Source organism: Lepidochelys olivacea (assembly GCF_965140295.1).
Source record: "Lepidochelys olivacea isolate rLepOli2 genome assembly, chromosome: 4".
NCBI lineage: Eukaryota > Metazoa > Chordata > Testudines > Cheloniidae > Lepidochelys > Lepidochelys olivacea.
The window spans coordinates 116294130-116306992 of NC_140414.1; the positions used below are offsets into that span (position 1 = coordinate 116294130).

At 40.2% G+C, this 12863-nt stretch overlaps 1 protein-coding gene across 8 annotated transcripts in view; it reads right to left on the bottom strand.

Annotated features, from left to right (window-relative positions):
• Positions 1–12863, bottom strand: part of SLIT2 (slit guidance ligand 2) — a 423995-nt gene that overhangs the window by 72542 nt on the left and 338590 nt on the right. For all 8 annotated transcript variants that reach the window (XM_084626161.1, XM_084626159.1, XM_084626160.1 and 5 more), the window contains 5 exons: positions 11961–12127; positions 10481–10613; positions 4032–4100; positions 1202–1273; positions 917–988 (listed from right to left, as the gene is read on the bottom strand). In XM_084626161.1, the coding sequence (XP_084482287.1) occupies positions 917–988; positions 1202–1273; positions 4032–4100; positions 10481–10613; positions 11961–12127 (513 nt within the window). The remainder of the gene's footprint in view (positions 1–916; positions 989–1201; positions 1274–4031; positions 4101–10480; positions 10614–11960; positions 12128–12863) is intronic.

Sequence of the window (12863 nt, forward strand, 5' to 3'; positions counted from 1 at the left end):
ACTGAAATGGTCAAAAAGATCAGCATCCAGAATCTGGCCATTGTACTTTGAGTCAACAAATAGGCTCAGCTTAGCTTTCTCACATTAGGAATGAGCATGTGCAGGACTCTCTGACCTGCTATGGTGGACCATACCAATATGGGCGCCATTCACAAGTTCTGCTGCTCTCAGAACCAGCCCTAAGAAAAATTCATTCATAATAAGATGTATGCCTCTTTGTCAGAGATCAAAATTTAGTAATTCAGGTGACCAATCATACAGCTCAGATACTGAACAGCAAATACTTGAAAGAATACAGGCAGCTATCCACAGACTGAGATTTGTGTGCACCAAACATTTAAATAACTTCAAGCAACACAGAAATAAGATTAAAATAGCAGTCTGTTTGTTAAAAGAAACTGGGCTAAATCACAGAATATTTTATTCATCATCAGTTGTTCATCAAATTCTGAGTTGGAAAAGCACCCAAAGTTAAGTGAAAGAAAGTAAGCAATTTATTAAGGGAATGCTAAAACACATTCAAAATCTAATGGCTAAAAAAAAAAAAAAGATACTTAGAATAATAACACCATATAGTTTGAGACTCCATTCCTATGTCACATACAAATAACATTTTTAGACATACACAACTGAATCTTACAAGCAAGAACGTGACATAAGAGACAAAGAAACAAGAAGTAGAATAGAAATGTGTACAATGCACAGTCTTTCTATGACCTATCACAGCACTTATTTATACTCACTGTACCACATTTTAATTATATAATAAAAATGCAGCAAATTAATATTTTGTGATTCTTTGTTCTTTATTTTTTCCTCAAGTACTTATTGGGGTTGAAGATTTATTAATTCCCTATGGGTTTCCAAGTCTGTTGTTACACAAAATAAGTTTTTTCAAAATAAAATAACTACTTACAGTAACCTAAGTGATTTCAACCCATCAAATGTCCGTGCAGGGATACACCTCAGACGGTTGTAACTAAGAATTCTGAAAGCATATAAAATAAAACAAGTAAAACAACACACACATACAATGCAGAGCATGATTAAATGTACCTTTTGCATTCATAGCCAGTTAGGAAACAGTTATCTTACAGCCTCCAAATCAAGCAAGTTTTAATATTAATAGGTTGCCTTTTCTTTTCAAGACAATAAACACTGTAATGTTTTCATACATTCACTGTTATACATTTAAACTTACAAGGTGAGCAGCTGAGTCATGTTGCTGAAGCTCTGGTTAGAAAGAGTGCTGATTCTGTTGTTACTTAAATCTCTATAAAAAATAAATTCAGAAATTCAGTCCATAAAATGACTGCACAAATTCTGAAACACCATACTCTAGAACTGAAATAGAACATTATTTTTATTAGTAGGGGTAGTATTGTTATTAATATTGATATTTTAAAGAATGCCTTTTTATTGTGACATGCCACGTACAAGCCAAGCAAGAGCTTACATTGATAAATGAAAAGTGTTCTCATTTCAAAGGATAAAAGGCAAAGCAATTCAGTGTCCTGCATTCTTATACAATGCCAGCGTCCATCATGCTCCTTTACTAAGACTATATCTTACAGTGTTAAATGAAACTAGCAGGTGAACTGGGAATAGGGATGTAGGTAGATAATTTTAAGTGGGAATCTTTCTAGCTACCTCCCTAATGGAATATGAATAAGTATTACCTGACACCCTTGATCTGGAGGTTTCAAAGCATAGGTACAACTATTTTAAAGAAGGTTTTTTTCCCCCCAAAACTTGTTCCTGGGTTCCAATGCTCCTATAACATGTGAAATCTTGGGTCTACATGGGTGAAAGTTTTGAAGTCCTTGTGGCCGCTCCATATTCTAATGAATGAAGTCTTTTTTCTTAATTTAAATTTAAGGCAGCTGGCGTTTGGAGAAAGAATCTTTGAAGGGCACTGTGCTTGTTGGGGAAACTTTGGAAATGAATCATGCTGACAACGACAAACCTATAATGTTTCCATCAACATGTCAGCCAAGTGCAGTTGAGCACAATCTATTTGTACCAGAAAGAGAAAAGAGAAGGAGGATGGTCCAGGAGTAGGGTATTGGCCTAGACACAGAAGACCCAGATTCAATTCCCTACTGTGTGACCTGGGACTTGTCTACATGGTGGATTAATGCATTTATGGAGGTGTGATTTCTAAGGCACACTAACATGTTGCACATTAATTGGTCAGTGTTGACCCTGCTGCTGCATATTAGAGGTTAACATAGTAGTGTTTCAAACAGCACCACACTAAAGCGCACCAGCAGGATCTACCCTGTCAACTGTGTAGACATGCCTTCAGTCTCTTTGTGCCTCGATTTCCCCATATTTCAAATGGGGCTAAATAATTCTTCCCTACTTCACAGCAGTGTTGTGAGGATAAATAAAATAAAGACTGTGAGCAACTCCAATAATTCAGTAATGGGTCCCATATATGTTCATTATTCCATTTGTGTATTGTTTAATGCTGTACAGGAACTCTGTAACTCAGGAAGCAATGGAAACTTAAGCTGTAAGTCATGACGCTACTGGGATGATGATTGACCTGGGCACATTTATGGTCAATTGACAGTTATCCATTTCCTGCCTATGGAGGTCTAACACGGGTCTATGAAACAAGAATACCTGAATCATCTGGATCCTTTTTAATGTATACACAAGGAAAGATAGGAATTTACAGATAATCTTTCAATACCAAGAGAGAATGTCCAAAAATGTAATACATGGCTTTCTACTTTTGCAAACATCTACCCAGAATTTCAGAATATTAATGTACTAATACTACTTATCATTTACTGAACAATTTTGCTGTTTATACTTTGCATTTGTACCCTATCAACATTATTTATTGAAATGCCAGCCTGAATGACTAGTTACAGTAAATCTGATATTGTAATTTGCATTTGTTTTATGAGCATTTAACATTACATACACAATACAGGGTTGATCATCACTACTCCAAACAATCAAACCTTCAGACACCCTCTTTGTGGGCCAATATGATAAAGGAGTGCTTATCACTACAGCAAACAGTAACCTACATGCACGCTCTTTACAGGCCTGTATACTGCAAGGTAGGTCTCATACACCTCTTGCAGCACAAATCCACAAACACTCCATGCAGGCCTAGATTGCATACATTTGAGAATAGTGCAATTGCTGATACTATTTGGAAATTTTGTGAAAATGAGATGCATCTATTTTCTAAATTTGAAGACCGGACCATTTAGTCTAGAATAAGGCATACAAAAGGAGCTGGGGCATTTTCAGAATGTTACACTGATTTAGTTTGCTTTATGCAAGAAAACTGGTAGCCATTTTGTTGCCCTAATTTTTAATTTGTGGTTGCTCCTATGCTACAAGGTACTTCAAAACATGATGAGGTTTATCCCCAGTTGATTCACTGAATTCAATGGAACTTATGACAATTTACATCAGCTGAGGATCTGCCCATACGTCTCACAGGGAAAGTAGTATTATCTCTGTTTTACAAAGTATTATCTCTGTTTTATATCAACTAAGACATAAAGAGCTTAGCGGTTTGTTCAAAAATCGCACAGTGAGTCAGCAGTACAGCTAGGAATAAAAATGAAGTGTCCTGACTAAATTCCCTTCTCCAACCACTAGACCATCAATTGTGGCAGGTTACCAAATTGCAGAGATGTAGCATTATGTGTTTCAAACCAACTACAAAATCTTTTCTCTGTAATTGAAATAATTTCATGCCTTTATTGAGGCTAATACTGTATGTCTATGTGACAATGTACTGAAGCTGTCATACTCTAATGCACATTTTGTGAGATTCTGCATTTCTTTTCAGGTTTACTATAGTTCCTGCCTATTTACTCTGCAATAAAATGTGTTGTGATCACTGGACTAAAAATATCCCATTTATAAAATGTGCCTTAGGGCGAAATTTGTTAAAAAGTTGGTTACATTTTATGTTTTTCTTGTAACTGTTTCATTAAATGGAAGAGCAGCTTTTTGATCAATCCCACACAAAAAGATGCTCTAAAGTTACTTACATAAGTGTTAAATGTTTGTAGTTAGAAAGTTCTTTGGGAACAAGGGTAAACTGGTTTCCATCCAAATAACTACAACAGAAAAATAAAATAATGAAGTATTATTCATCTAATTAAAAGATCAATACCTTCAGCAAGACAATAGTTAGGAGTAAAGCAATAAATAAGGTTGAGATAGGTGCTTTAAAAGTACATGTGAATACATAAAGTTTCGATTTACTACTGCAGTTGCTTATAGTTTTACCTTCTTCAACATTAGGGTGACATGATGGCTGGGGAATAGATGGGATCAACTGCCTAAGAGCCAGATGTATCTTGTGAAGTAAAGACCACATCAGGCTTATACAAGTCATTTTAATGTGGTTCATTGGATTTTATTGGTTTCAGAGTTGCAGCTGTGTTAGTCTGTATTTGCAAAAAGAAAAGGAGTACTTGTGGCACCTTAGAGACTAACAAATTTATCTGAGCATAAGCTTTCGTGAGCTACAGCTCACTTCATCGGATGCATTCAGTCAAGTTAAATGCATCCAATGAAATGAGCTGTAGCTCACGAAAACTTATGCTCAAATAAATTTGTTAGTTTCTCAAGTGCCACAAGTACTCCTTTTCTTATTGGATTTTATGCTACTGTAAATAGAAACAGAACTTGACAGCTACAAGCAACATTATTATCCCAATCTGGTCCTTCATAGTGGGTATAGCTACACATCAATAGTACAAACCCAATGTTGGACAAAAATGGTGAATGAGTTTGCTGAGGTAGCTGCTTCTGGCCCCAGCTCTAATAGTAAACCTATTATGTCATACCCGCAATCATAGGAATACAATGACTAGCTGGAGTACCAAACTTGTTAGGCACATATGTGATGGATCCCAAATCCTCTGAGCAGTTGTGAACACCACAGCTGGTGAAGGAGAATCAAAGACCACAAGGGGAAAACACCCTCCAAAAAGCAGGAATTGGAACAGAGGAGTGCTGCGGACAGCCTCAGTTGACTTAGGTCAGAAGTCAAGAGTCCTGATGGGACATGCATCGGTGATTCAGATAGCTTGCCAAATGGGTTGGTTGGTGGCTGGGCCCAGGTTCACACAGCTCTGATACAAAACCTGTGGATACAAAACCTCATTCCTCATACCGACAAGTTATATTCCCTTTGACAGCTATTGTGATTCAGCATCTCATGTGTTACACGGAGATGAACATAGATATGGATATGAGTCTAGATGGATACTTATCTACATTTAGCTAAATAAACTTAACTATTTTAATTTTTCTTTCAAATAATAATTGAGGATCTCCCATATTTTTAGTTGCTTATAATGGAGGGTTATGCAATTATACTTTGTTTATTGCTTTACAGAGCATTAGAGATGATAACATGTTGGAATTTTCATTTTGTTTGTTTGGGACTGTGGAGAACATTAGGGAATGTGTTAGGTTTATATTAAGTAAGAGGCACATGGGAGGCAAAATATGTTGGTGGACGTGAAATAGTGGTTTGAAACCTAAGGACTCTGAGGGCTCATTGGGTTGCTGAGAACCATCCCAGAATGTTGGTTCGAATGTCAGTACTGGGAGAAGGACCACTGGAGGAGGGAGAGTGGAGACTTGCTAGCTGGAGCTAATTTTGGTCTAGCTGGCTGAAGTTGCCAAGAAAGGTCTCTCCAGATTCCAGAGACTGGTCCAGCAGGGATGTAGAGGTCTGGGCTACTGAGAGGGTTGTAGTGAGACCAGACTGGAAGAATATCAGACTCCCTGGCTTATGAACAGGAAGCCAGAAGATCTTCCTGTGCTTGACAAGGACAATAGGCAGCACTACCAGAGTTCATTCACAGGTTTTAATTGTAAATAATAAATTACAAGTTTCTTAATTCAGTCTGGAGTGTAGCTGTGGTGAATGAAGATTTCTGCACTGATCTTCGAAGAACATGTACTGTACTTACCAGGGGAAGGGATCCCTGTTCCTGGTGAGGAGAGCTCAAGATAAAATTTCTAAGAGAGAAACTTGGTGGCAGCAGGTAACTGATACTAGGCTGTAGGAAACCCAGCACTGTGACACTGACTTTCCTTAATTTCTCCTCTTACTAGCAAGCTATGTGTGATGGAGGTCATCAGAGGCTGGGCATGGGTGGTACTTTGAGAGACCAATGACAGCTGGTGGTGATCCACAATCCTTTCTTTATGGAGAGTGTTTCAGTTAATCCAGACAGGATCTAGCTGAGGGGGCACAGCAGATTTTTTTTTTTTTTGCAGCCTCTGTCCAGGTATATGGTGTCTAGTCCATTTGTATTGCCTTCTTCCGCATCCATAGCCCTGTTGTTATTATATTTTGCCAACTTTGATATGTACTTCTGAACATTTTTACACATATACATCAATGATACTGCATATATGGCAGGAAATGAATTTTTAACACTTTATTAAGAGGTTACAAACAAAGTGTGACAGACCGAGACCAGTGGGGTACAGGAGTCTGTTCCTATTGGGATCCAGGAAGTGGGCGGGCAGAGCTCGTCCACTACGAAAGGAGCCCCCCCCCCCAGCCTAAGGGGGAGATCCACAGGGCCTGGAGAGCCAATCAATTACGGGGGACAACTAATGAAAAACAGGGACGGGAGTGCGGTCAAAGGGTCAAACAAAGGGAACCGGACGGGGACACCGAGCAGAGAACCCCGGACAGTGCCCAACGCTCCTCAAAGGCGTCAAGGGAGTCGGTGGACGCCGCCCAGAGGAACTCCGCTCGGAGGCGTGAACGGACAGAGGAGCGGAAATAGGCCCCGCAGTCGCAGGAGACTCCGTCGGCCAACCTCCTCACCCTGGTTTTATAGATGGCCGCTTTAGCCAGGGCCAGGAGGAGGTTGACCAGGAGGTCCCGCGACTTAGTGGGGCCACGGACAGGGAGTGCGTAGATGAGAAGGTGAGGAGAAAAGTGCCACCAAAACCGTAACAAAAGATTGGTGAGGAGCCGGAATAGGGGCTGCAACCTGGCGCACTCCAGATAGACGTGCGCCAGGGTTTCCCTCACGCCGCAAAAGGGGCAGGTGTCCGGAATGGAGGTGAACCGCGCCAAATACACGCCCGTGCTCACGGCCCCGTGAAGGAGCCGCCAACTGATATCCCCGGCGGGCCTCAGCACTAAGGTGGAATAGAGGCTGGCCCACCGGGGCTCCTCACCCTCTAGAGGTGGCAGGAGGTCCCGCCACTTTGTGTCAGGGCGGGACGCGAGGGTGAGGACATGAAGGGTGTGGAGCACGAGCGTGTAGAGATGTCGTTTTGGCGCGGTCTGGAACCGGACCGGCTGCAGCTCACGCAGCCGGCTCACGGTGAAGGGGCGGGGGAGTCGGTCGGGTCCACGGGGCAGGGGCCCGATGAAAAGGTCCGGAGGGCCTGGGGTGGAGGGTGGGCGGGGCGCGCCCTCTCGCAGGACCCGGTCGAGGTAAACCCGAGCAGCGGGCGGCAAAGCGGCCCTCACCTCCTGAAGTACGCACAGGGCAGTACGAGGTCTGGAGAGCCCCATGCGCTGAGCGAGCGTCAGGGGATCCAGCCAGTCTCTCCGGTCATACTCCAGGAGGTCTCTGACTCTGGTGACTTCCGCCAGGACCAACCTCTGGCGCACCGAGGGGGACTTCGCCGCCTGCACACGGAGCTGGGGGTTGTGTAGCAGGGGCTCCGCGAGGAGGTCTTCCCCCAGGGAGGCCGCCACGGACCTGGTCGCTGCGAACAGTTTCCAGGTCCGGAGGAGGTCCTGGTAGAAGACCGGCAGCCCGGAAAGGTCTCACGGAAGACCCCTCGGGTGGAGATAAAGGAGCTGCCGGTCATATCGGAGCCCTCGGAGGCGGCGCAGGAAGGCGTGCGCCAATGCGCTCCATGCCGGACTACCTGCACCATAAAGGAGCCTCTGCAGGGCCTGGAGGCGGAAGACGTACAGGAGTCTGGTCGAAGGCAAATATACTGGCCACTGGACGAATAGTTTTCTGTTCCCTGAGTGACCAGAGCAGGGGCTGCATTAGAGCAATCAGGGAACCTGCTAGAACCAATTAAGACAGGCAAGTTAATTAAGCCACCTGCCAATTAAGAACATACTAGAATCAGTTATGGCGGGCAGACTAATCAGGACACATGGTTTAAAAAAGGACCTCCCATCAGTTAGGGAAGGGCATGCAAGGAGCAGGGAGTGAGAAGGCATACTGCTGGAGGACTGAGGAGTACAAATGTGATCAGGCTTCAGGAGGAAGATCCTGCGGTGAGAATAAAGAAGGTGCTGGAGGGAGGCCACAGGGAAGTAGCCCAGGGAGTTGTAGCTGTAGCTGTCGCTGTCATGCAGCTGATACAGGAGACATAGACAGCTGCTATCCACAGGGCCCTGGGCTGGAACCTGGTGTAGAGGGTGGGCCTGGGTTCCCTCCAACTCCTGATCAGACACAGGAGAAGTTGACCTGGTCTGTGAGCAACACCAGAAGGGAAGGTCTAATTTGGAAAGGGATCTGGCCTGTCCCTGACCCTCTAGGTGGGACAACGGAGACTGCAGAGATTGTTCTCCATTCCCCCATGCTGGCCAGTGATGAGGTTAGCTGAGAGAATGGCAGGTTTGAGCCTCTAGCAGAAGCGGCCAAACTGAGGGCTGCCATGAACCTCTGAGGTGAGAAAATCTGCCAAAAAGTGCAGTATCCACCAAGGCAGAGGAGGAACTTTGTCACAAAAGGTATTTTTAAAAACTTTCTTGAAGGAGTAAGGTACTGTATATCGTGATAAAATTAATGAGGTTTGAAAAGAAAAATGTTAACAATTTATTATTTTATCTCTGTATCATTAAAAATAAGCTTTCACCAGTTACAAATTTTCTTCTTGGTTGCAAAAACCATTACTTGTTTGAATGAAGGAAATATTAGGGCAATTACATAATGAAAAGGAGATCACATCTTGGAAGGTGTATGCATTTTAATGAACAAGAAGAATTGATCAGGATGCAACTGCAAGCAGAAAACTAACTCCTTTGTTTTCTCTTTAAAAAAAAACAAATACAGTGAGCGGCATGCACACTTTAGACACTAACTTAGGTGCACAAAACTGCATGTAAGGGACTTATCAGTCACAAAAGGTGTTGCAGTCCATATGAATTTCTTTATATGTACAATTTTACAAGTCATTGCTCCTAAATGTGAATCAAATTGTATCTATCAGGCAGCAAGCTGTGTTTAATTGAGGAACTTATTAAAAACACTGATAGCAAAGGTGATCATTTTCTTTACTAGAATGTCAGTAAAATTACGGATGCATTTGTTATGGTATCCTGTTTTTACCATCAAACTACTGATGGATGTTTTAGAAACTTCTGAATAATTGTAGTTGTAAAACAAGGAAGCTATTAAAGTGTTAAAGGGCACACTTAAGATGCCTTCCAAAGAAAATATTTACATTAATGATTTTTAATATTAAACAGAGTGGACAGAAGATACTTCAATGCCTTCCTGTGTGTTTAATTATTAACTGCAGCTATTTGTAATTTGTAATTTGTAAGAGGAGATGATGAAATATTAAAAGGTATTTATTATTGAGGCTTTTCTGAGTGTTTCTTTACATCTCAAATATATAACATGAAGTTTCAAAGAAGTCATAACCCATTTTCTAAATTTGTTTCTGAAATTTTGCATTCTTTTGTGTATAAAATTTGGGTTGCCTCAAAATCTTTGAAGTGCATATGCATAGAGCATTTGTACATTCAAAACTGAGTAGCTGGCTATCTGCAAAACTAATTTGTACCCACAAATTATATCTATGAATAGAATTACCAAGTCCTAGGGAATCTAAAGACTTGAAGTTGGAAAATAAATACCCAAGAGGACATTTCTGAAAATCCGCCTTACGATATTCACAAAAGAATCTTTACTATTTTTCCAAATACACAACTTTTTTCATAAACAAGCCTCCACTGGAGAACTAATTGAAATTCATTTATTAAAAATTACTCTTTTCCTTAAATATGTTACTAAAAAATTCCTTAAACTATTGAAACGATAAGAATTTTAAATAGCTAATTGTCTTAATGCTATTTATGTTGTTTACTTTCTGCATTTCTTCCATGTTGGACAATGAAAATTCAATGCGACATTCTCTCTGTAAGCAAAAAAATGTACCCTAAGTGCACACACACAGATCTCTCTCTACTATATATTAAGAGAAAACTTAGCTAATCATAGAATACTACAATAATTCATAATTATATGGGCCTTTTTACTATTATAAACAGGACTTTTTTGTTATTAAATTCTTTTTATAAAGATTTCCTTGTTTGACTTACAGGTCTTAATATCTAACAAGCGATAAAGTCTCAAACTCCAGCTGATTGACAAATCTCAGTTCTTCGTTTTGCCTACTTACTCTGCCTCATTCTGAATCAGACAATATGATTCTGAACTTGGATTTAAGAAAAGGAAGAACTTGTGCTACTTACAGTTCAGTTACATCTTTTGGGATGCCTTTGGGCAAAACCTTAAGACCTTTATTGCTGCAGCGAACCACAGTATCTAGACAAGTACATTCCGTGGGACAGCGAGACAATGGAGAGCAACTGTTGTCGTCATTTCCTGGTTAGTGAAAAGAAACAGATAAATAAAGCTTTGCTCTGCAGAGAGCACTTAAGAATTGGCAAGAATTTAACACACTGTATTTAATTCCACTTAACAGACATGAAGGTTCCATCCATAGAGCACTGCAGTAGCTTCATGGATGGAAATAATTAAGTTATCACTTTTAGCTACATTTCAAATGATATCATTTATTTAGTACAACACTGTTTTTAGTATCTGAGGCATATTCTTTAGAAAAAGCCTCATTAAGGTAAGGTCAAAATTCCTAAACACAAAGTGACAAAGTAATATATACACTGATTTCTAAAAAATTACAATAATTTAAAGTAAATAAAGGCAGCATAGGGAAAAGTTATACATTTGAATATCAGCAAACATACAATTAAGATTGGAATTAGAAGGATTGGGATGTAAGAGAGGAGTAGCAGATTTTTCAAATATTTGCAGAGAAATATAAAAAAATCAATAACTAACACACTGACTGAGCAATAGTAATATAACATTTGAATATTTAGCCTGAACAAAAGTATTGAATTCAAGGGTCAGCGTTTGAAAACATTTTCATTTGTACAACCATTGGTCCAATTATCTCAATCTCCACTTTACCTCAAAATCATACAATATCAGGGTTGAAAGGGACCTCAGGAGGTCATCTAGTCCAACCCCCTGGCTCAAAGCAGGACCTAATTCCCAACTAAATCATCCCAGCCAGGGCTTTATCAAGCCTGACCTTAAAAACTTCTAAGGAAGGAGATTCCACCACCTCCCTAGGTAACTCATTCCAGTGCTTCACCACCCTCCTAGTGAAAAAGTTTTTCCTTATGTCCAACCTAAATCTCCCCCACTACAACTTGAAACCATCATTCCTTGTTCTGTCATCTGCTACCACTGAACAGTCTAGATCCATCCTCTTTGGAACCCCCTTTCAGGTAGTTGAAAGAGGTTATCAAATCCCTCCTCATAAGTCATGTGCTCCAGCCCCCTAATTTTTGTTGCCCTCCACTGGACGTTTTCCAATTTTTCTACATCCTTCTTGTAGCGTGGGGCCCAAAACTGGACACAGTACTCCAGACAAATACCAATTTACAGTACTGCACTGTAATTTTCAAAAGGTTTGTTGACCGATGTATATGAATAGTTGCATGCTTTTTAATCATCTCAAATTGTGTGTGCTCTGCTTCTAGAATAGACATGATTATTCAGGAGTTAAACTGGGATCACAGTTAACATTTATGAAATTTAAAAAAGAGTGCCTGTAATATGTACCACTTAGTCTATGGCATGTTATATGTAAGAGAGCTGCAGCACTACACTACTCTGACAGATCCAATATGAATTTCTTACCATCATCACAAGTAAAATCTTGAATTGCCACATCCTGGATGGGAATCTCTTTTAAGAAGTAGGGTTTCTGACAGCGAGGGTTTCCAGTTACAATGCGTTTCTTCCTCAGCCAATCTCCCAGCCAAGCCAGGTGGCAGTTACAGTTGAAAGGATTGGCCAGGAGGTTTCTGAGAACCACATGCAAACAATACATAATTTAGTTTCAATGATGTAACTTTGTTTTCATTTTAAAAAATACAATGTGTATTTTCAAAAAGTTCAACCTAAATGAAATTCTTCAAACAATTCCATAAGCAAACCAAAGCTGAGAGCAGCAATTTAGGATTTGTGCAGTGAATCTTGATATAGTTCATTTAGAAATAATTTAAACCTGTCAGAGATCTGACTTGCTGTCAAACTACCGTGCACTGATAAAGCAGTAACTTAATATAGAGATGAAGGCTGATTACTTTACATTATTAGCTTTAACCTGATAACAGCTATTTCATTAATTTGTCATCTCAAGATTTCCATCTTTTATTTGCTCCAGAGAGTAAGTTTCTCATCTAAACTGACAGCTAAGTTGATTACATGTCAGTTATAAAAATGAATTTACTTCTACAAGTCTGAGTACTTTTGGCATCTCCTCACTTCACCACAACCCTATTGACAATTCCATTATTTAGAAACATGCCATCTTTAATCTGCACAAATTAGTCACTAGGTGTAAAGTGTCTCATTTTATGTGGAAAGAGGATTAAGTACTTTACTGAGCGGTGCTTCCCACTGTAATTACTTTTTTGGTAACCTGACTTCCTTAAACAGGCACTGTTTTTCCTTCTCCTCTCCCCTCTTTTCCTTTTCCTCCCACTGAATTAAAAAAAGATTTGAAGGCAGACAACCCTTTGAAAATGTATTATTTCT